Source organism: Nilaparvata lugens, chromosome 1 (genome assembly GCF_014356525.2).
Source record: "Nilaparvata lugens isolate BPH chromosome 1, ASM1435652v1, whole genome shotgun sequence".
NCBI classification, from domain to species: Eukaryota; Metazoa; Arthropoda; class Insecta; order Hemiptera; family Delphacidae; genus Nilaparvata; species Nilaparvata lugens.
Genome location: NC_052504.1, coordinates 59,190,659 through 59,215,952, shown reverse-complemented (window position 1 = coordinate 59,215,952; position 25,294 = coordinate 59,190,659). Strand labels below are relative to the sequence as shown.

Genomic DNA, 25,294 nt, shown 5'->3' with positions numbered 1-25,294 from the left:
CGTCTCTGTCCCCTGGACCCACGGCCAATAATGCGAACAGCAGACTCCGTCAATAGAAGGCACTCACAGGCTTGCTTCAATCATCTTGGGTTTGCAAAGTCTCGGTCTTTCCTCTTCATGTGTAATAAAAATATTCATTTCCACATACAGCAGAGATTTCGTAATAGGGTGCTATTTGAATATTGTGTATCATATTTTCTCTCTTTCTAAATTGAAAATATGTTCCGTCATGTAGCTCTTAACTAGGTGGCACCTACCCCTGTAAAGTTGTACATGGTGATGTGGTGGGCAAAGCCCGCCCCCAGCTGGAGCGCGGAAACTGCTTCTACATATTATTATTGAATCAGAAATATCACAGCTAAATCTTCTGGTTCTGAGAGAAAACTTCGCACGAAATCAGTTTTAGAGCAACCGGAGAAAACTTGAGAAAATTTAGCTCCCTGTTATTCCTGGGACCTCCCAAATTTTTTGACACATTTCAATCAGCTTTGCACGGAAAATTGATGGAAGTTTTTTGTACAACTCACCAAGATTAGTCTGGATCAATAAAAAATTTCGACCAGGTTCCGAGAGGGGGGACCGAAAATGATTGTTTTCCCCCAAAAATTTGAAATTTCCATGTATTATCCAATCATTATAATGTCTATTCCATCCTGTGAAATGCAATGAGTGATTTGAAGTCATAAAATATTTATAAAAATAGAATCAATCCCCAACTGAATAGGTAGTTAAAGTCTGTAATAGTTTCAATAGAAAAGTAGTAAGTTAATAGTATAGCCTAATGCTGACTCTCAATGACTCCCATCCATTTGATAATACTTTATTTTGAAACTCTCATCCTTTGATAATAATTCTGATTCGAAACTTATTCAATCCAAGAAGATCTTTCTGTAGAGAAAAATTAATGGTGTGTGGGCTGTGAGGACTGAATAGTTCTTCAAATCACTGAAATATTGCATAGAGGCTAACGTAAGTTGCTCCTTCTCATCAGTACCTAATGTACCATATTTTATTTTTCACACAGAATAACAGTTTTCTTTAACTTTCTAAAAAAAGATAACTTTCATAGAGAATAAAGTCCCACATCATGGAATTTAGAAATTTATTTCCACCATGGATTCTCGGCAGTTCCAAATAGCTTTATAGTAGCTATTGAGGTGACTCATTCAATATTTTAGCAGCTGACATCATGATTTTGAATTCATCTTCTCCTGTTGAACCAAGTGTTATATCGTTTATCTGAAACAAAAAAAAATCAAGTTATCATTATCACCTTTATACAGAGTGTTTACGAACACCCTACTAATACTGTAGGCCCTGTAGGACATTATTCCTGGGTAATAAAATAATATCGAGTGTCCTGACTGGCTCAGGTCTGGTGTCAGAGTTTTCAGGTCGCAACTGATCAATTTCAGGGCCTCTGACATGACCTAACGACTGATTTTTAGGCAGCCGGGACCGACGGCTTAATTATTCCTGGGTAAGGAACATATTATCTAAATATCATATTTAAATTGTCCGGAAGTCTTCAGTTACTCACACAGCGGCATTTTGCTTTTTTCACTTATTATTTTTTCTAAATAATGGTTAAACATTGAAACTGAAACTTTGTACAATAATTTATAACAACTAGACAAAGCTACAAAAAATATGATAATTTTTCAAATTCATAAAACAAAATGGCGGCCATTTAAAATTTTGTTTCTTTAATAACTCAGAAACCGGTACGGCATGCAGTAATAAATCAGCTCTTTAGCAAACCGTTCCAATTTCAATAGTGATTAATTTGCGATCCAGTGTTGAAGAAGAGAGAAGAATAAAATCGATCCGTAGAAATATCATACCTGACAATAACCTGGCATCTCTAAGCAGAATATAACAGCTTTTGTTACGTCGGCTGGCTTGAGGCAGTCCACTTTCATTGGTATTTTAGAACCAAACTCATATATATCCATCATTTCTGATGCAACTAAACCAGGACAAATGGTCTGAAATGAAGGCATTCGAAATCTATGAACATATATGAAATCAAGTAGTGTAGTATAGTTAATGAGTAGAAAAGTACCAATATCATATTTAAACATTTATTGTTAATATATCTCAAAGCTGACAAACAATCAAGATAAAACTCAACTGGAATTGGGAAATAGCTAGTTAAAATACTGAATTACCAGTTTCTGTAACATATTTATTTATTTATTCACATTTCATAATACATAAATCAAATATATGATCAGAAAAGGACCAACAGGCCTAGCCCAAAACTGTTCCCTTTGCGAATTTTTTTGAGATGTATAGAAAAATTTAAATTTTCATATACGCGGTAGGTCATAATATGAATATATATTTTAGCTATAGAATCCACGTCAAAGCGGGAAGTCATCGCAGTATAGAGAGTGGATGACTGCACGTTTATATTATAAATCACTTTACATTAAATGGAGATCAACATTGACATCTTATCATGTCTTTTTTTAAAGGAAAGAAATCCACTTCAAATTAAAGTGGTGAGTGTTGAAATTTGTGAAAAATGATATTGCGGTAAAAATCTATGCAGAACAGATCCGCTCTGTGTACGGCCTAAAGCAAAGAGAGCATGATAGCTGATCACGAATATTGCCTCAGCTTACTTACGGTATATTATTCCAGAAAACTTGATTAATAGAAGGGATAGGACTTAATTATAAAGATTTGTGATGTTGGATCGTTATTGTTATAAAAATGATATAGCTTATTATAAACATTTTTACATTAGCTTACCGTCACTCGAATCAATGAATTTGAAAGAGCCAATTCTCTCCTCAAGCCTTCAGAAATGGCCATTACAGCCTTCTTCGTTGCCGAATACACAGAAAGACCTGGCACTGGTGTGCTATGATGAGATGCTTTACTATGGAAGAATAACACATATAACAACTTGAATGATACTATTAATACGTATTGATTTTATGTTAATTAGGCTATTGCAGTAATAAAAGTTCACACGTGTACCGTCAGTGTATGATACGCTGTTGGAGTATAGGTAGGTACCGGTAGCCCTACTCTAGAATAAAATGCCTACACTATCTTTAGACCATTGTGATTGAATTGGTTCAAAATATTTATACCTACTCATAATTATTGTAATAGAATTTTTAATCGACATAATGTAATTGAATTGAAATGATATGAAAATTGATGAATTGTACATTATAAAGTATTCCCTTGGAATCTTGAGTTTTAACTCATTCCCAATGATATGATATATGTGAAAGAAAACAGTACTGTTGAAGAAGCATGTTCAAGACTACCTACTTCGAAATTAACGTTACGGTACTTGAAAGATGATAAAGGCAGAGACCCACACCGTCATATCATAAAGGAACGGCAATGTTATTTCTATGAATAAATTGTTTATCTTTTATTTATTCGTCCTTTCAAAATTCACATACGTTACACTCTTCAGCCATAGAGGGAAGAAATTTAATATATTATTTGTTTCCATTATACTTGATAGTATTCATATAAAAAAAAATATTTTTTTTTGTTCTAGTCTACACGTACAATACGTATTTAAGTCGCACACTTGACATTCTAAGTCAAATTTTAAATTTTTATAAATATTTTTACTAGGAAAATAATAAATAATTCGCATTTTTTAATTACTGAGCTGTTTGTACAATTAGCCTACATGATAATATTATTTTTTGTACCAGCATATAATATCAACAACTATGAGTAGCTTTTTTATATATCTCGGGGCACTTGACACTAACTTGTGAAGTAGGCTGTAGTTTGAGAAATTTTCCAATCAAATTTTGAATATTCTTCTTTATTGGGAATATGGAGTAGCACCTTACCTGCTTATGTTAATGATATGACCATCATTTATTCCATGTGTTTTCATCGATTTAAGAGTTTCCCTAGTGCATATACTTAGGGCTAAAACATTCACTCCCAGCATATCCTTCCAGTTTGCAGTGCTCTCTGAAATCAAAATTTTAATTGTTTTTATTATAATTTTCATAATCATTCATCAATCGAAGTAATCCATTGTCAGCCATTATCTATCAAACCTAAACAAGGATGTAATATAGGTTTTGTGATTGCATATTCATGATATTGTTATTATATTTCAACATTCAAAATTTTGATATAGGAGACAAATTGCTCTTAATTATTGATTTGAAAGTTTCAAATACGGTACCTTATATTAAAATAAAATTCATCTGAGTTTGTTAAATATTATCATTACAGTGAGAGAGTAGCCTACCATACTATATTCCGTATATCTAGATGTTAGGTACCATATTATGAATACTATTCACGTTTGTGATGTTTGATAAAAATTCCTGTAAAACGTCATTTCAAATCGATTCCATTAGAAAATGAGGTTGAAACTAACAAAGTAGTGTAGAGGATTAGTGAAGGATATGATAAAATGATACTCTATTTTTCATATTTACCTTCAGCTAAAGGCTTTTTCGTTGCAATACCAGCATTATTCACCAGTACACTCACTGCACCTAGCTCTTTCTCTATCCATTCAAAAGATGATAGAATCTCTTTTTCAATTCGCATATCTGTTTGACGTACATAGAATTTTCCCTGTTCATTTCCCAGTCTCTCTGCCAGTTGCTGGAATAATTTTAAATAAGGATAAATAATAAGAATTTAATAATCATTCGATGCTATGGGGAAAGATAGGCCTAATTAGTTTGAAGATGATAATACAATTTCATTATCAAATTTTATATGTAGTTCTAATAACATGTTCATAAATAAATCTTTTTACACCTCTACTTTTGCTACTGCCTCTCTGTGATAGGCCTAATTTGTTTGAAGATGATAATACAATTTCATGATCAAATTTTATATCTAATTCAAATAACATGTTCATGAATAAAATGTGTCATTTTTGAACCTCTACTTTCACTACTGCCTCTCTGTGATAGGCCTAATATAGTTTGAAGATGATAATACAATTTCATGATCAAATGTTATATGTAATTCTAATAATATGTTCATATGAATCAAATTTTGAACCTCTACTTTTGCTAGTGCCTTTCTGTGATAATGTATTATAACTTCTACTATCAGAGAGACTTCATACTGCAAATATTCTGGAATTTAGTGGGAAATATCCAGGTTACCTTCAATCTATCTTCTCTTCTAGCCAATCCAACGACAGTCATTCCATGTTTCACTAGAGCTGCAGCTATGTCTTCGCCAATTCCTGAGCTTGCTCCTGTGACAACTGCCACACGCTTATCCCATCTTTCCATGACAATTTATCTAGAAAATAGTGCAATAATAATATTGGATATGAATAAAATAAGATTTTCAATCTTTCTTCAATAGTCTGTCCAAATTAAAAGGCTGATTCAATTTTATTAAAAATTCATGAGAAATGAAAGATTGTTATTCCATCTATGATTAAAAAGAAAATGAACTTTTTCAAATATATATAATGGCTCATAATATATAGAATGAAAAGTGAAAAGCTCCAAGTATAGAGATTTCTTCTTACCGCTCCAAACAAAACCCTTCAAGTTCTTTATTATTATTACGTTCTACCAAGGTTTTGTTTTTTCACAGACAATAAAAATATTGAAGGCCTATATGAATGTATTTTCTTTCATTTCTCATACTACTCTTATATTCAATAGATTTAAATTCGAATTTTTAGAGAGAATGCTGTTACTGAAGTTGATTGAATGGATCAGCATGTATATTGGTCATCAATGAATCACTGTAGATCAATTTAATGATTGAGGAGTTACTATATTCATCTATTCTGTTTCATTCTTTGAAAATCGATTCTTTAAAAAAAATACAACAAATCTTCAACACGATATAATATTGCTGATTTCAGCAGTAAAATTTAATATTATTGGAAGAGGATAAAACTATATGTTTTCCATGGTTTCGGCTATCTGTGTTTTAAAATCCAAAATAGATGTATTTTAATAAATACATTTTATTTAATAACCGTAGTTATTTAAACTCTATAATAATAGTTGAGTAAATGAAAATTTATAACACCAAATATTGATGATAAATTGTACTCACCATTAGTTGTTTGATAATGTGTTGTTGAAAAATCGTCCCTTGCTGTCTAGATTCCTTTCTTAAAATCAGTCTAGTCAAGCTGTTATACAATGGATAGTCCTAATAGTTCTACGGTACTTTTATGCAGAAGTCGTGAGAAACCGTTATCGAAATTTAAAGATTCACTTTCATATACAGTACTATATTATATATATTTGATTACAATAATAATATTATATGCTATGGTAGACTTCTTTTGTTTACTTCTAAAAACGCTGACACTAGATTAGATAGGTAGTCTACATGCGGTTGCAAGATTCAACTCTTCAGACCAGAGTTCAACAGAGACTGGTCTGTAATTGGATTGATGTCTATCACCAACCTCCAGTTATCACAAACTAACAGTAGTTGCGCTACTAACTCTTAAACAATATAATTTCTCTCAAAATCAAAACAATATTTCACAATCCTGTGAAATGTCTATTTTGTATCGAAAACAAGAGTTGTTTCTTCTTCATTTAATACGGTACCGTACCACACTATCTATTAAGTTTTAAAGAAGCATGTTTAAAAGTTCAATGTGTTGGTGACCTACCGCAGGCTACTATTGTTTTATTGATGGATCATCTATCATTGAGTTATTTATACAGTGTTCATAAATCATTCTTATCATAGATGAATAGATCATAGTTCCAAATCGTAATTAATAAGATGGAATATGTAACATGATGAAAGTGGTAATGAAGTATAAACATATAAAATATCATCCAAACAAATTGACATTTGATTTTCCATCTCGGTTTAATAAATAAATTAATGTGATAATAATGGAAAAATAAACAACAATATCTGAAAAAAGTTTTATTTTCACATTTTATCATTATTTTTTGAAGAATTTTGAGTAGTAGGTTAGATAGATCGAATATGAATATTTATTCAAAAAATAATATCCTTAAACTATTCAAAAATAGCAGAAGTGGACAGAAAGTTTAAGATAATCAAGAAGTCATTTTAAGATAATCGTCAGCTATTGATAGTATCACATTATCATTGTGTTGATGCCAATTCATTTCAAGGGAGCTGTAAATTCTCTCCCACAGGATGGACAACTATATCTGAAATCTGAACAGAGAAGAATTTATTAACCTCTATAGTTACTATTATTTACCAATATAATTTATAATGTACGGTAACTTACAATTATTATTGAGAAGATATAGAAATTGTCTGCAGGTGAATACATTTTCCAAACGTTCCAATTTACAGTGCAATAATAATTGTGTAATATAATGAGCAATAATGTAATAATCAAGTAGAAAATTACTGAATATTGAATAGGCTATTTGTATATTTAAAAATGTAGACTATCACAATATTTATGCTGCCGCATAGTCTTTCTTATATGGGTAACTAGAATTTATTTGATAATATTTGTTGAATACACATGAATGTTGTGGAACACTTCTACATAATTTTAAAACAATTTTTCAGTTGTCAAATGCATTTTTTTCATCTACCGGACTGCAGCTTGCAGAATCTTCAGCTAAATGTGTTGGTTTCAACTCGAAACTGTCACAGTTTCGTAATTGGATGAATGAAAGTGAATTTGGCATCTAAAACAGTGTTTTTCTATAAATTGAAAAATATTTCTTCTGAAATTGAAAATCTCTTGACCTGAACATGGGGAGGCACTTGTAGGCAAAACAGTACAGTTTGAGCAACATCTTCTGGAAGCAGTTTTGGTTTTTCAGGAGCAAATGAGTGGTTCACTGCTCTCATTATATTCGTATCCACCATTCCAGGACAGATTGTCTGGAATACAGGAAATACATATCATACATAAACATAAAAAAAATCCTAACTAGCATGTAACTGAATTTTCTATTCACCTCTAGTAGTAGTAGCCTACGTATTTTCTTGAAAGTTAACATTAACGTACATGGTACGGTACTTATTCTAATTTGAACTGTAACAGAGGTCAGAGGTAAACACAACGGAAGTCCTGGTCTTTATAGGCAACTCTTAAAATTACTATTTTCTCTTTTGCTACTCTCATATATGTTTCATTTATTGAGTAAAGGAAAAAATATTGCCATTACAATACACTCTGCATCTTAACCCAACTCAAGTTGACACACTTCAAAATTTTAACATCTTCATAACAATCTCCATTGAAAAAATCTCCATTGCAGTTAATAACTTATTATTTCATATTCACGTGATTCATAGCTCACTATGGATATTCACATTCATAGTATAACATTAATTCACTATAGAAAATAAATTTACCAATATATTGTGTAAATTAGTCAAATAAAATAAAAAAAATGAATTTTTAAAATATCATTAATCGACGATGGATACAAAATGTCATAAATTCATTGAAATTCTTTAGTTAGAAAAATCTTTATTGTTGATTTTTTTATGTTTTGTGTTGAAAGTGAAGAATATATGAATGAACTTCTATTCAACATTTTAGATATTATATATACATCGATTCAGTGGTGATATGTCCTGCAAAATATGGAGACCAGTGGGCTCATGATAAACATGTGATGTAATGATTGATAATGATAAATTAGGTAACAGATACAAAAATAACTGGATCAAAAATCCTATTATATTAAGCGAGCAATATCTGTATATATTTTTATATTTGGTTATTTATATTTATTTTTCTATATTTGGTTATTTATTTATGTTCAACGGATCTCGAAAACGGCTCTAACGATTTTCACAAAATTTGGAACATAGTAAATTTATGATATAAAAATTCGATTGCACTAGGTCTCATCCTTGGGAAAACTCGCTGAACGACATTAAAAGGATAATTCATCCTTGGCTGAAACAGCTGAGACTTTCGTCGTCTGTGGATAGTAAAAAGTGAGCGAGTAATTCTGTGGAAAATCAAAATATCGTATCCCCGAAATTCATAAGCTGACGTATAGCCAGCTGTAAAATATAAACACGATCATCTTAGAGAATTGTACTCTGTTTATTAATAAATAAAAAAACGAGCGAAGCTCGGTGCCCAGATATTAATAATTCAACTGACGATAACCTCACCGAAACTCTGATTTTTGAGCCTTCTAGTATCAATTCACGTCGGACTCCTTCAGATACAGCCATTACTGCTTTTTTTGAAGCGCAGTACATCACTTGTGTTGCTATAGGTCTACTCACGTGGGACAGAATACTGCAAAAAGTTGAATGAAACAATATTTTATTCTTATTCAAAAATAAAACTCATTACTTATACGGTAAGGAACATTTAAAGATAATGGTCTTCCCCCAATCATTTTAATGAATTTTGTTTGGTGTATCATCAAATAAATAAATAGATATATACATAAATAAATATCAATATACTGTTGTACAGTGTACAGAGACAGATATATCTAATCTGAGAAGGTTTTATGAAAAAATCCAATCAATTAAGAAACCCTAAACCAATTCATGAGAGCATAATATAATTTTTTCATCCATTCCTAACACCTCGTTATTTATTCAAAAAGTTATTGATGTTACAGTACAACTTCTCTGTTGTAGATTCTATTACTAAATATTATTATATATGGGCTACTATAACCTTTATTTTTTATAATGAAAAATTACATTACTTAGGCCTAATAGAACGCCAAAAGAGCTGTATACAGTATACTGTAATGAAAAACGTATCCATCTAAATTATGCAATATCTTCAGGAAAACTAAAAATATCATAAAACTGCTAACTTTTTGAGATTAATTTTCTAATACGGTAACTCAGTTTTACTTCAAATTTAGTTCCTTTAAGATATCACTTATTGGGCCTAGATCATACCGTACTGCAACAATTTCCTTCCAGTTTCTACAATGGAATAGAATTCTCTAGATTTGAAAATAAATTATTACGTATTTTACCTGCAAATATTGATTATATGGCCATCTTCTACTACATGCCTTTTCATCGACTTGAGTGCTTCCCTCGTGCATATTGTTACTGCTAGGATGTTCACATCCAATACATTCCGCCATTCATCAGTGATCCCATCTACAACATAATAATAAAGATTATTTGAGTAATATATTACATCAATTATTGTCATTATTTGATAGGTGATCTAGTATCATAGTTCATCAATTTCTAAGAGTAATTATTAAAATGCAGGGTGTTTCAATTTAAAAAAGTAAATGCTTGTGATACTATGGAACTGAAAATGCTGCACTACAATCCTTCAAGAGAAATCATAATATATTCATATCAAACGCAATCTCTCACGTATATTTATGAGAACTTGGAGAATTTTGTAAAGATAGAGTGATTTTTAAAAATTATACAAGAATGGTTATCATGATTCAATTCAATTCAAAAAAGTTATTTATTTCATAAGTCGTAAAAGCAATTACAGTGGTGCATCATAAAATAAGAAAACACTTCACAATAAAAATAAGACAATGACAGCAGATATACAAAAATATATTAAGAAATATTTACTCTCGCAGAGGCATTCCTGTATGCGAGAATGAGTCAAAGGTAGGAATATTCATACCGCCGTATATATATATTTTGCACTACTTGCAAAGATGGGATAAGCTTGTTGACATTTAATAATTATAATAACACTACACCCCCCCATAAGAAAGGAACTACCTACATTTCTCCCCCTATCCCTATGCCACTCCCTAGAAACCCAAGAAACCCCTCTAATAATATTTCTCTAGACAAAAAGAGGAGTGACAAAATATCATTAAAGGGAAAAATTGGAATGCATAGAATTCTTATTGGAAATCACAGGTACCTCAATGATAAACTGTAATAATTGGAAATTTAACAATACCTTCAATTTTCTTGACACTTGAAGTGAGACCAGCATTGTTCACAAACACACTAATTGCTCCAAGATTGTTAGCAATCCACCCAAAAGCTTCAATTATCTCTTTTTCCTTCCTCAGGTTTGTTTGATAGAAATAAAATTTCCCATGGTCCCCGCTCTGAAATAATATTTGTTCAGTAATTAATTACTAGGCTATATTATTCTGCATATTATTTATCGTCATGTAAGTGTAATAAAAATACTATCATAAGATTAGTTGATTTTTCTTAACCAACTTGACTTTATGAAGTGAATTATAACGACGTTCATACTATAATCACTGCACAGTATTTGAAATTGTGTGGAATTGTTCAATTATTTCCAATCTACATAATCTGAAATACAGCCCAAGTGGATTTTTTAATTTGAGTACAAGGATTATTGAGAGGTTTCGAGACTATTTTCTAATGAACTTTGGAGTGGACAGATTATTTATGTAATCACATATATAGAGACGAGTGCTTTTTAATTTAATTTGATTAATCGAATAATATTACTCTACATTCCTGCAAACAATTTTAAAACTAAAATTAATTCATTAATAATAGTATTACCATTAGACCTACTCACAATGAATGATTTCAATTCATTTGAAATTTCAGTCCTGTCCATACCAACGACTCTCAATCCATTCTGGACTAATGCTCTTGCTATTCCTGTGCCAATTCCTGAATTTGAACCGGTTACAACTGCCACCCGATCTTTCCATCGCTCCATTATCTTCCGGATGATAACTTAAACTAAAAAAACAAACTTTTGCATAAATTGAATATCTAATCGAAATATTTCCAAATGTATTTTACGACAACCATTCAGAAACTATTAATTGAAGTGATAATAATATGATCCAGTCAACTATAAATATCTGTCACGGTAGTTTTCTATAACATACTAACAGTTCGAATTTCTAACTTTTATGGTTAATTAAGAATTAAAGGTTTCCCTTTCATCTCAATCATTGATTTTGTGGATTCTAAGATATCTTTCTGATCCAGGATCAGGGATTTACGCCCTCCCATTCATCTCATCATAATTTTATATGACGAAAATATTAAAGACGGTTCCACCAAATTCGGTCAAACCGACGAGTACGATTTACAGAGTGTGCACTGTTCCACTGGATGAATCACATGATCACATGTTCAGTGCTCTCGTTGTAAAGCGTACCGTACCACTACCTCCGCCGTAAACAAAGCCGTAGTACATTCGTGTGACGTCAGCACAGGTAGGGCTCCTACACCAATAAAAACACTAGCTGATATAGATCAGCTGAAATCAACGAATTTTTATTGGTGTACGAGCCCTACCTGTGCTGACGTCACACGAATGCACTACGGCTTTGTTTACGGAGGTAGTGACCGTACCCGATTTGACCATTTTCGAATTTCTTGGCCGAGCTTGGCGAAACTGGGTTTTCTGGGTTTCTGGGTTTCACTCTCCAAAACTGAGAATGGAATATAATTTTTCTGTTACATCAACAATAATTGTAGTCTTTCTCCAGATAATATTTTAGAATTAAGATAAATGAAATAGGAATTTGAATCATTACCATTCATTTATTTAGGGTTTCAGAATATTTGTGCGTTTTTCAAATTTTCCATTGTTTTTCATGCAGTTTCTACTAATTTTAATTATTATTGATTATATTGAAACAGTTATATAATACTGTAGTGGAATAATATTACAATAATTTCCACATAAATAAAAATATGTATATAATATTTACAAATATATCCTCAAATGGAGGATAAGTTAACCATTCACTCAGATTCACACGTTGTTTTCTTCAGTTTTTGTCTAATACAAAATAATTATTTTTACCGTACAGTAGGTAGGCCTACAGTATCTCTACTCCTAATTTGATTATCACAATACTGTCTTACAATCGTACTAAATGAGCACATCCACTTTGAATGAGATTAGTTGAATGCACAATAAATTGAAATTTGAAATGCATTTTCTAAAAGTTAGATTTAATACTTACCATGTGTCATAGAAGCACACGTTGGTTTGAGAGTCCCAAATTTTTTTCAGCGGAGTTGTTGACACTTGGCAGGATTATACGTGTTTGAACAAATTTCCTTTCTTTAGCATATTCAAGTAGCCTATGTGTTTGTCCGAACGAAAGAGAAAGTATTCATGCAACAACCTAGAAAGAGTTCAAGAAAGCCGGCCGTGTGTTGAGAAATGACATTCGATGCTTTAATACAACCGCCTGCTCTATCATTATTCGAATGAGTGTCAATATCATGTTATTACTCTAGATTTATTATTAATAAAGCATTACTCTAATATTAGAGCATAAAGCTTCACTCTAGCATTATTGTTTTTTCCTACTTTTCACCTGTGAAAATAACAAAACTTGAAGAATTAGATAACTACCGTATATACCGGTGTATGTCCCTTTTATTATGTTCAATACAGTGAGTGTAGCACACCGTAAGAATAAAAATTGTAACTTTAGTCACAAATTATTAGGCCTATGCCGAATAGATATCCAATAGCCTACCTGAATATATTTTTTCAGGACAATAAAAATAGATTCTTGGAGATATAGTGTAATTATATTTATAGTCTCAAAATCACTCTATCAAATTCAATTTTGAACAATTTATAGACATCTGGGATCGAATAAGAATTGAAACGATAATCAATAATCCACTGCCTGCATATGTTTATTGCTGATTATAGCCTTATTAAATGTATAATAATAATTAGGCCTATTGTGAACCTATTGAGCATAAGTTTATTGACTGTATTTTTTCAGCCTAACAAATTTATTCTATATAAAATCCTTAAGTGTAGCCAGTGTGGTTCACATTAAAGGGTTACACTTCTAAGAATTCACAGAATCTTTGTGAAAAAAAATAAAATACAGTACCCACTTTTGGACTTAGTTTTTTAGCGCTACAGCTTTGCAGTTACTTCGATTATTCGTAAAAAGATCCCGGCTCATTACTAAAGAATACCGGTATTATAAGAATAATAATAGGGACAATTTTGTATAGGTAGAGTTTTAAACATTAATAATAGCAGGCTACCGTACTTCATCATGTGCTAAAATTTTTGTTCAGTCGGTTTATTACTCTAACATCATATTATAGTGAATATATATACTCTGTATATAACCAATTTCCTGAATCCAAATGCTTTTATTTGGAAATTATGTTGAAGAATTTCTCTCTGGATTCAATCTCCTATATGTCCGTTCCAGTTAGGGCACGGAGAAGGATGTAAGAGATAGCAATTCTCACACGTTGATGGAAACTTCTTGGCAAATCGAATTGATCCAAGTTCATGGAAAAGCCTTCCAAAGAAGCAAGCCCTTTGTCAGAACGAAGCATTGTACAGAAGCTTCAAGTAGACCACTCCCTTTCAGAAGCTTCTCTTCTATCATGAACTTCCTGTTTCTTCCCCATTTTTCTGGAGCCTCTCTCTTAGATCACCAGAGTTAAAAATAGAATTGAGCTTAGAGCTTCTTGTTTCTGGACGGCTAGGGATCTCCCCCCCCCTCCCTATTCAATTTCCTTCCTCTTTTGTTGAGCGACTGTTCTTCAACTCCAACCTTCTATTAGGAGTAAGAGAACTTGATCAATGACTTTTGTACTATAGAAACAATACCATCTAGATTGAGCGCATATTATACTTGAAGGGACGGTACATATTGTTAATATATACACACATAAGCCACTATCCGCTCACATAGAAAGACAGAAGAACTCTTCAGTAAAATATAGCAATCCCTTTTTACAGTTTAATATTTTAGTGCGTCATTTTATTGACACAAGACAGTATAAGATTTAAGATTAGGTTAATGCGATTGAAAGGAACAAATTGATAATCACAGGATAATCAACTTTTAAACTGCATTCTATACCAATGAATACTTTACGGGACTAAGGTATCAAATTTAATTAAAAAATCAATCGATGTATAGAGTCCAACACGGGGAAAGGGTGTTTTTCAAAACAGACAACACTCCTCTATTTCAAAGTTTAAAAATAACTCATTATCATAAATGTTTCTTAGAACATGTAATTCGACTAAACTATGTACGAAGAATAATATCATTGATATAATATGATGATGCCTGCCTATTTCCACGCTTACAAAATAATTTGAAGACGCTCTTTGAGAATTGGCTCATTCTCTCACGATGGATGGATCCGAGCGACGTTCTGCTCAAGTAGTTTTTTAACAAACTCTTCAGCTTGTCGTATTCGCCGAACGTATACGAGGCATGTTTTCATTCGCACGAGACTTTAGAAAACATCACAAAAATATCACACATCGAATGGTCTGTGGGGGGGGGGGTCAATGCAGATCACTGAATATAGAGATAATTCGGGAATACAGCCTGTCTTACACGTTCCATGTTCACCAGAGTTCGAACTGTGCAACGTGGTCCCGGTGTCTGTCTTTTCAATAGACTACCTCCACTACGAAGGCCATTATCCATAATATATAATAGTGTTTCTGTTCAGAATGTCTCCATGCCGAAGAACGACGTTAAACCTTCGATAATGTGATTCCACCAATCTGCACAAAACTTCGTCATACACGAAAACGCGATGCTCTACATTTCGCAGTTACATAATGGTTAACAAACATTTGCACAAAAGCCGGTTAAATTTTAATCGTGATTAAATTCATGAGAACTAATCAGAGCTGAAAATTGTAGATAATTAATGCTCTTTAAAAAAGTAAAGAATAAAAATATTGATAGAAGAATTGGTTTTGGAGATATCGTGGAAAAACTGAAAAAAGTACGAAAATTGAGTGGTTTTTACTTTTTAGGCTGTCAGAAGTTATGCCTTCAGAAATTTTGGTGGGAAACCATAGACTACTCTTACTAGAATCCCAATGGGCTGATTAAAGCAATGAAATCAATTATTACCTTAATTTTTGTTTGGTCCGATGTACTATTTGATTGGGCTATTTTAAAAAACGACTTCTCTGATTGTTTTTCGTGGAATAAATCACGGTTGATATTTAACCGGCTTTTGTGCAACCGGCACATAGATTGCAAGGTCAGACAAGTGCGGCCGGATCGTCAATTGTTGTTGAGTTACAGACCCCGAAACATATATAGCCGCCTCAATTAATTGTACCTCCCGACAAACTTAGTTACGCACGTGTTATGGAGATGCGATAGTGGTGGCATTGAACGGGAGTCAATAAAGAAGATGTCTGAACAACGAGGCTTATGATTATTTCCTGTTCAACTAAATAGTGTTATTAAAATACAAAACATGGCGCAGTCTTTTAATTATGTTAATTGTGATTAATTTCGAATAGTGATTGTAAGATATAGTCTATTATGATAATGCAAGCGGGATTTGATAGTGCAATATAATTCCTGAATTATCCAAACCAAACCCAGGATGAACCACAAAACAGTAATATAAAAACAGTGGAAAGCACAAAGTTCCTTGGTGTAATTATCGACAACCATCTGACCTGGAGGCAACACACGGACTATTTGTGTAAAAAACTCTCCTCTGCTACATATGTCATCCGCAAAATCAGAAATATTGCTGATGAGAGGACAGCACTAATCGCATATCACTCATTATTTATGTCACACCTGAGATATGGCATCGTCGCATGGGGATCATCAGCACAGGGAAATCTCGAGAGAATATTAAGGATACAAAAAGGGCAGTGCAAATCCTACCAAGATGAAACTACATAGAACACTGTAAACCACTCTTCAAGCAGACAGGTATCCTCACAGTGATCTCAATATACATCCTGGAATCCATCATCCTAGTGGTAAACCAAAGTCCGGCTTTAAGACGAGATAAGCACAGTTATAGAACACGCAACGTGGATGACATAAGCCTCCCCCAGCATCGACTTAAGAAGTATAGTAGATCTCCGGCCTATTCGGGGGCATACCTGTTTAACCTGCTTCCTGGCAACATAAAATCCCTAGTGAATGACAACACCTTCACAAGAAGACTAAAACAATACCTGATGGACAGACCATACTATAGCATTGCAGAATTCATTGATGACCACACCTTCTCACACCTTAAATAAAAGTGAACACCGACACCCCCACGATGGGACGAAAAAGACGATTCCCCGGTCAAGCAGACTGCGGAGAAGACATAAGAAGTAAAGTAAAGTAAGTAAAAGTAAATACTATCTGTGGTCTAACCTAATTTAAGAAAATGGCGCAATTCAATGTTCCCGGTGCTCTTATTCTATCGGGGAATTTGAGTGAAAATTGGAGAAAATTTAAGAAGAATTTCAACATATACATGTCGGCGACTGGTTTTGCTACAGAAAAGGATGAACGACAAGTGGCAATCCTGTTAAACATAATTGGTGCGGAGGCGGTGGAGCTATTTGACACGTTTGGATTAGATGACACAAAAAGTAAACAAATAAAGGATGTTTTAGAAGCCTTTGAAGGATATTGTAATCCAAAAAAGAACATTCTACATTCCAGATTTTTGTATTATTCACGACGTCAGCAGGAGGGTGAACCTTTTGACTCTTTTTTAATGGAATGTAAGACATTAATAACTGATTGTGAGTTTAGTGATCCCAATGAACTTCTCAGAGACAAAATTGTTCTGGACTCAAATGACACCGACACAATGGACGGTATTATTAAATTGGGTGATATTTCTTTAAAGGATGCAAGTGAGAAATTCCGAATTGCTGAACTTTTACGGAAACAAACCAGTGATATACACAATACAAAGAAATTAAATACCAGTGCTAATGTTGATGCTATTAAAAACTTTCGTTCAAAGACAGATAAGCCTGAGAATCACACGCCAAATAAAGGATGGACATCTGAATCAATTCCTTCATCAGTTCCTGATCAACAAAATCAGAAAGTCTTCAAATGCTCGAAATGTGGATATCAACATCTTCCTAACAGGTGTCCTGCATTTGGGAAACAATGCAGGCAATGTAATCGATTTAATCATTTTTCCAAGGTATGTAACAACAGAGCTAAGACCAACAATAATTCAATAACCTGTGATGATAGCTCATATTTTGTGATACAGTTAGTAAAAAATCAATCAATTCTGTTCACTCTTGGCATTTAAAATTGAAGGTTGAAGGCACATTTGTAAATTTCAAACTTGACTCAGGGTCAGATGTAAATCTATTACCACTAACTGCATTTGAAAACATTAAGAAAATGGCTAAATCATGTAAAAAAATCACTTTGAATAGAAGCTCAGTACAATTAACGGGTTATGGTGGTAATGCTATTGCAAATTATGGTGTTTGTGATTTATTAATTGAATCACAAGGTTGCTTTTCGGTTGAAAAATTTATTATAACCAAACTTGATGCAGTCCCTATTCTAGGATTAGATACTTGTTTGAAAATGAAGTTGATTAAAAAAAATGTTGATTTGGTTGAAGGAAGTTTATCAAAAGAGCTCATTTGTCAAAATTTTAAAAATACCTTTGAGGGTGTTGGATGCTTTCCCACCTCTTATAAACTTGAACTGATTGATAATGCAAAACCTGTTTCACTTCCTCCGTATCGAATTCCAATCAAGCTGCAGGATAGATTTAAGACAGAGCTGGATAGATTAACTGAATTAGATATAATCATGAAGTATAATGAACCGACAGCTTGGGCTAGTAGGCTGGCTATTGTTGAAAAACCTGATCATTCATTAAGATTATGCTTAGATCCAAAATATATTAATGAAAATATCAAAGATGAACATTTTCAAATTCCAACAATGGCTGATCTTAAAGCTAAAATTGGAAGAGCTAAATATTTTAGTTGTTTAGATTTAAAAGAAGGATTTTGGCAGGTAAAATTGGATAAAAATAGTATTAAATACACTGTTTTCTCGACTATGTTTGGAATGTTTGCCTTCAAAAGACTACCTTTTGGATTAAAAATTTCAGCTCAGGCATTCCAAAAACTCAACTCCCAAATTTTTGGTGATATAGAAAATGTATTTATTTATATTGATGACATATTAATCTATGCTGATACTGAAGAAGAACATGATAAAACTCTCATTAAGGTATTCAAGAGGGCTCAGGAGATGAATGTAAAATTCAATATGAATAAGTTTCAATTCAAGCAAAGTGAAATTAGGTATCTTGGGCATATTTTTAAGCAAGGAATAGTAGAAATAGACCCTAAACAAATTCAGGCAATAAAAGATTATGATCTTCCTTGTAACAAAAATGATGTACAAAGATTGTTGGGTTTGGTCAACTATTTGAGAGACTTTATTCCTAATTTGGCTGAATTGTCAAGCCCATTGCGTAATTTGTTAAAAAAGAATATTGATTTTCAATGGACAACAGAACATACAAATTGCTTCAATTCAATAAAATCACTAATTTGTCAGGCTCCTTCGTTACATACTTTTGATCGTACTAAAGAAATTACTATTCAGACTGACAGTAGCTGTAATGGTATAGGCTGTGTTCTATTACAAGAAGGCAAACCTGTTTCATTTGCTTCTAAAAGTCTTTCTGAGAATGAATGTAAGTTTTCTCAGATTGAAAAAGAATTTTTAGCTGTTCTATTTGCATGTAAACGGTTCCATTACTATATTTATGGTGAAAGTGTAATTATTCAAACTGATCATAAACCTTTAATTGGTATAATGGACAAGGAAATACAAAAAATATCCTCAAACAGATTGCAACGTATTAAGTTACAACTTTGGATGTATGACATAAAATTGGTGTATACACCTGGTACTCAAATGTTTGTTGCTGATGCACTTTCTCGTGCTTGTTCAAAGGCAGACAGTATTGAAATTAATCCAAATTTGAAAGCTGTTATACATACCGTGAATGTAAGTGATGATAATATGAACAAAATTAAAACTGAATTACAACAGGATGATGTGCTAAAGGAAATTGAAAGGCTTTGTTTGCATGGGTGGCCAAATGATCGTTCTAAATTAAATGAAAATGTCAGATTTTATTTTAATATGAGAGGTGATATTTTCTTAAATGATGGAATATTGTATCTAGAAGATAGGATAATGATCCCAAAATCTTTGCAAAAATATTTTGTAAACAAGGTACATCAATCGCACTTGGGAATTGGTAAGACTAAGCAAAGGGCAAAAACATTGTTTTACTGGCCTTGCATGGATCAGATGATTGAAGAAGTAGTGTATAAGTGTTCAGTTTGTCAGAAATTTAGACCCAAAAATGCATTTGAACCCATGCTTTTCCATGACATACCTTCCTTGCCGTTTGAAATTGTTGGTTGTGATATTTTAGAATTTGCAGGAAAGAGTTACTTGATTGTGGTGGATTATTTTTCACATTGGTTTGAATTGAAAAGATTAAGTGATAAGTCAGCTCATTCAGTTATTACTGTATTGAAAGATGTGTTTGCTGTTCATGGTGTTCCATCAAAGTTAATTAGTGATAATGTTCCATTCACCTCTTATGAATTTGATAAATTTACCAAAGAATGGAATTTCAAATCTGTTACATCTAGTCCTAATTATGCACGTAGTAATGGGTTAAGTGAAAGATATGTTGGTATTTGTAAAAATTTCTTGAGGAAGTCCAAGGATGAGGGAGTAGAATTGTCTTTAATTTTGTTGGAGTATCGTAATACACCTATAATGGGTACAAATTACACTCCATCACAATTGATTTTCAGTAGAGTAGTTAGGACACCTCTACCAGTATCTAAAAATCTCTTGAAACCTAAGATTATATACAATTTTGACAAAACTCTTCACAATGTTAAACAAAAAACCAAATTCTATCATGACAGAACTGCCAGACAACGAAATATCAATGTGAAAATTGGTGATTTTGTAATGTATAGGAATCGAGATAATATTTGGAAAAATGCTGCGGTAATTGAAATATGTGATACTCCAAGATCCCTTGTGTTAAAAGATTTAAGTTCTGGCAATATGGTAAGAAGGAATTTTGTGGATGTAAATTTTTCCAAATATTACAATAACTCTAAAAATATGGACAGGCAATGGTTTTCTGCTTATACTCATAAAGATGGATTTAATGGACAACAGGGACCTACAATTGAGAATAAATTATCATATTGGGATAGATATCAAAATAGGGAATCTGAAAATATGGCACAACAGGAAAATGTAGAACAGGAAAATGTAGAGCAGGAAAATGTAGAGCAGGAAAATGTAGAGCAGGGAAATGATAATAATAATAATGGAAATTATTATAAAACTAGAGCAGGGAGAGTAATTAAACGGAAAGAAATATTGGATTTGTAATAGAAATACTCTATCCAATTATGATACAAAGCTTTGAATTTTGTATTGCAATTTTATGTAATATTGTTTTGTATTTCTTTGAATTTTCCATTACTATAAAGTTTCTGAAATTTGTTCTTGTATTAATTTTAATTGTATTGTATTCTTTTCTTATGTAATTTGTTATTATTATTTTAAATATAAAAAGGGAGATGTTATGGAGATGCGATAGTGGTGGCATTGAACGGGAGTCAATAAAGAAGATGTCTGAACAACGAGGCTTATGATTATTTCCTGTTCAACTAAATAGTGTTATTAAAATACAAAACAGCACGTAGTGTTATTCGTTTTTGCAAGCACAATACAATAGTTACTGTAGAGCTGTATTTTAAATGCCTCACGTTGCGAGCCAAATTGTGTGGTGCTCTTCCTGGGGGAGTTACTATCGCCTCCAAGGATAGGACGACACACGTATAATGAATCTTGCACTGAGTCACCAGTATTGAGGTTAGAAATTTTGAAAATGCGTGCGTGGACGCTGAGTGAATACCAGACTAATTGAGTCACTACAAGATTCGATACAATCGTCTAAATCGCGGGAGGCCTAAACACTCGCTCACCCTTGATTCTTCTTATGACTGACTGTATAATGATAAAATTTTCAGAGGTAGTGTAGCGGTTGCTAAACACTGAATACAGATATCTTAAAGCTATTACCTGTGATGGAACAGCATACAAAATCATACAGGTCGAGCAAAAATCCCGATGTAGATCATTTACGGGACTGCGTCTCTAATAAGTTCCAAAGGATCAAGATAGGGTACTAGGACCAGATATCGTTCGGAATATATTTCGAGAACAGAGTCTTGTCGGGTTTTATGCTCTATTGTAGGAAATTATATGATCTCCAGCTGCATCTGCTATACAGTCGACGAATTCGCTCCTAAGTCGTAGTTGGTAACAGATAAAAGCTGATATATGAGCAGGTAAAGGGCAGGTCACACCGAGCTCGCGTCCGCGGCGGTAGCGAAGTCAAAAAACTCGCCTTCCATGTTATTAAATTGTGCAGGTCACACCGAGCTCGCTACCGCGGAGGTAGTACCTCGGCGGTAGTTTCACTTCGCGAGCCAGGCGAACTTTTGAAACGTCTCCTAGTGGGAGTACCGCTAGCGGTAGTGAGCTCGGTCTGACGTGGCCAATCTAATAACATGGAAAGCGAACTCCAGAACTTCGCCATCGGTAGCGCTCTGGTTGCCGGCCTTCCCCCACTTCTAGAGAACCAGCCTCATCAAAACAAGAACAAAACCAAACTACCGCTGGCGGACTTTTTTTGGTGTGAACTGCTTCCAGAAAAACTACCTCCGCGGGAGCGAGCTCGCTACCGCTAGCAGACGTTGGTGTGACGACCGCTTAGATCTGTTCCAATATCCAGGTTGATTCAATTATTTCAATAATCATACTTGATCGATTCTTGCTAATATATAGAATGTGTCAGACACAATGATTTACAGGCTTAAGAAATAATCGAACTCAGAAGACAAATTGACAAAATGGAAATATAATATAATAAAAATATGATTTGACAGTGCAGATTCAGAGCTTGGATTACAGATTGAAAATAGTTTAACATTAACAAAAATGATTAGAAGTTTGCTTGTGCTCGCATGATACCAAGCATGATTCAACAGAATTTTATAATTGACAAATTTAACAGTTTTGTGAAAAATAGTGAAAACAAATTATAAAAGATTTTAAAAATTACTTTGGTCATGGTTCTGGCAGCGGAGGATAGTTAATCAACTACAAGTTCTTATAAATTCTATCAGATAAAATCTAGGATCTTACAAATTATAAGCGCTTGTCGGCGTGGCTATTACTTTAATGAAGAAAAATTTTATATTTTCTGCACTGTTATTTCTTTTGAAGCAAAGATTGGGGCCCCAAAATATAAAACTCACGTGAATCCTCTTGGCGGTCGTGGTTCCTTTAGATCAAATTTGTTTGATCAGTGGCTGGTCCAGGCTTCGGTCTCAGCACGTGTGGAATTTTAATTAAATATCTCCTTCACCAAAATAATTAGGGAATAATTAAATTTGAATTTCTGGATTTATCGATTGATAAAATAAATTTATAAAATAACAAATAAAATAGCCTAAAATATTGGCTCACAGATAAAATAAACAAAAATTGAACAAAATTTCACTAATGGGTCTTTGGTAACTTTCAACAAGGTCTTAACGGTGAGGATTTTAAAAGGGAAGTGACTTGTCTTCTTCTAAGCCTTTGGCTAGAACCTTTTCTCTGAGAATCTCTGTGTAATTAATTTGCATGAAAATTTGCCATTGGTAGAATGATTATGACATAGGCATGACGTCAGTGGCAAGCAGTAAATATAATTCCTTTAATTACAATAATAACTTAATTTGTATAATTTTTTAAACTGCTTAATTCTCTAGATACATTTCCTCTATACAGTGTACATGCACTAGCATTTTATATGATGAGGCAGGTTTGCTGTCTGATAACAGATTAACATATGAAGTTTTCAAACGATCATCCCTTTTGGTGCTATTTCTATGACATATGATTGGCTTAGACTTGCCAAAGAGATTCATTCACCACGTGACTCAGTTGAATCAATAATTTATAATTTAATATTCCCATACAATTCTTATTATGTTCGAAGCTGTTATAATTAATTTTTGCTGCTCTTATCAGTAATACAATATTCATGCTATGACCTAGTTCATTATAAACATTTGACATTATAATGTAATTTTGTGAATAATAAATAAATTTTAACAATAATACATACATTTTATTTTTCTATTTGAAATTCTTGGTCCTTTATCAATAGTTCTTAATTTTAGAAATAATATTATAGCTTGCATGAAAACCTGGCATGACATTTCATAATATATTGAGTCAGTCAGCTGTGTCTGAACTGCTACAAAAACATCTGATCAATAGTAAACAAAAGTGTAACCTCCAAAAGTTCAATGAGCAATTCATAAATGACTTGTACTCAATTTTCAAAATAATTATAACTTTATTAAATAATTCTTTGAAAAAATGCTTAGTACAGAACGGTACTCTTATCTTATACTCAGCTGTTGATAAGGAAGCCTTATCGCTTGGGTGCTAACTATTTGTTTGGCAGATCTTTCATTCTATAAGGGTAATTACAATTTTTCTAGCTATTTCTCTCCTTTCATGAGATTTACTCAAAAAATTCATCACTCAAAAGCCCCCAGGATATCTTAAATAGGTTATTGGAAGCCGAGTTGAAACAATGACTATTTGAAAAATCCGATATTGTGATGAATACACCATTTCATCTCCTGACTTCTACAAACTTCACACTTAACACTAAAACAATATATTGTGCACTTTTGGCTATGAGAAAAATAAATAATTGATTGTTCCTCTCATTGGATACAATCTAAATACAATAATTAATGAGGTCTCTTTGGATCCTTCATTGAAACAAATTCACAACTTCCATTCAAGGGTGGCTTATGAGCAGACCCACAACTATAACAAATACAACAAAAAATTCATCACATTACATAGTGTTATTAGTTTTTCAAGCAAAGCTCAGTAACAATATAATGAATAATCATTCAAGTTTACGCAGGTAATGTCATGAGTGATAATATGATATTGCGTGAATGATGTCAGAGAATTAAAGACATCAAGCTGATTTATTTTCATCCATTTCATTTCATCCACTGACCTCCTAGAAAAGGGGTATATGGATTTGTCAAATTTGTACCACAAGAAAATGTGTGCTATCCTCTTAAACCTCCAACAATATTCATTGAACTCCTCAACTGAATATGCATCAACTGACAGCAACTACCTTCTTTATTGAATTCTCAATTTCCTCCCTGATAATTATTATTCTAAGTTAGATGGAAATAGGTTGTACATTAGAATACCTGAGCTCCTTACACCTCATTCATACATGCTACTCCGGTGCACATCCTCTCTCAAGTTACTTTTTTAGACTCTACCTGTAGTCCAGTCAAATGGTCGTTTTTCAGGAAACAGCCCCGAAAGAGTTTTACTCGACGGTTCTATATGTATTTTGGGGCACTGAATCCGAATCTAAACTTTGCTGACACACCAGAAGGCGGCTTCACCCCCATATCCCCCTAAAATTTCGGACTTTTTATATTTTTCCATTTAATCTC

At 32.9% G+C, this 25,294-nt stretch overlaps 3 protein-coding genes across 4 annotated transcripts in view; 1 reads left to right on the top strand and 2 right to left on the bottom strand.

The window, feature by feature from the left end:
- LOC111051707 overlaps positions 1–25,294 on the top strand; it is a 514,958-nt gene that overhangs the window by 407,255 nt on the left and 82,409 nt on the right. The gene's annotated exons all lie outside the window — the stretch shown is intronic.
- Positions 952–6,430, bottom strand: LOC111054596 (dehydrogenase/reductase SDR family member 11). Its single transcript, XM_022341648.2, has 7 exons — positions 6,052–6,430; positions 5,133–5,274; positions 4,446–4,617; positions 3,840–3,966; positions 2,761–2,890; positions 1,845–1,988; positions 952–1,239 (listed from the first exon to the last, which is right to left on the bottom strand). The coding sequence occupies exons 2-7, from the start codon at positions 5,262–5,264 to the stop codon at positions 1,150–1,152; spliced, it is 795 nt and encodes a 264-aa protein (XP_022197340.2). The 5' UTR covers positions 5,265–5,274; positions 6,052–6,430; the 3' UTR covers positions 952–1,149.
- On the bottom strand, positions 6,879–12,935 carry LOC111054598 (dehydrogenase/reductase SDR family member 11-like). The gene is made up of 7 exons (XM_022341650.2): positions 12,870–12,935; positions 11,456–11,625; positions 10,850–11,003; positions 9,933–10,062; positions 9,097–9,226; positions 7,705–7,842; positions 6,879–7,152 (listed from the first exon to the last, which is right to left on the bottom strand). The coding sequence occupies exons 2-7, from the start codon at positions 11,600–11,602 to the stop codon at positions 7,102–7,104; spliced, it is 750 nt and encodes a 249-aa protein (XP_022197342.2). The 5' UTR covers positions 11,603–11,625; positions 12,870–12,935; the 3' UTR covers positions 6,879–7,101.

Bases quoted from the DNA above. Each gene is read 5' to 3' on its own strand.
- LOC111054596 (XM_022341648.2), bottom strand. From the start codon at position 5,264: ATGGAAAGATGGGATAAGCGTGTGGCAGTTGTCACAGGAGCAAGCTCA. The intron at 3,967-4,445 runs GTAAATATGAAA...TTTTGATTTCAG, and splicing joins GAAAAAGCCTTTAGCTGAAG to AGAGCACTGCAAACTGGAAG. The intron at 1,240-1,844 runs GTATGATATTTC...TTTTTGTTTCAG, and splicing joins AGATGCCAGGTTATTGTCAG to ATAAACGATATAACACTTGG.
- LOC111054598 (XM_022341650.2), bottom strand. From the start codon at position 11,602: ATGGAGCGATGGAAAGATCGGGTGGCAGTTGTAACCGGTTCAAATTCA. The intron at 9,227-9,932 runs GTAAAATACGTA...AACTTTTTGCAG, and splicing joins CATATAATCAATATTTGCAG to TATTCTGTCCCACGTGAGTA. The intron at 7,843-9,096 runs GTGAGGTTATCG...CCTGTATTCCAG, and splicing joins GCTCAAAAATCAGAGTTTCG to ACAATCTGTCCTGGAATGGT.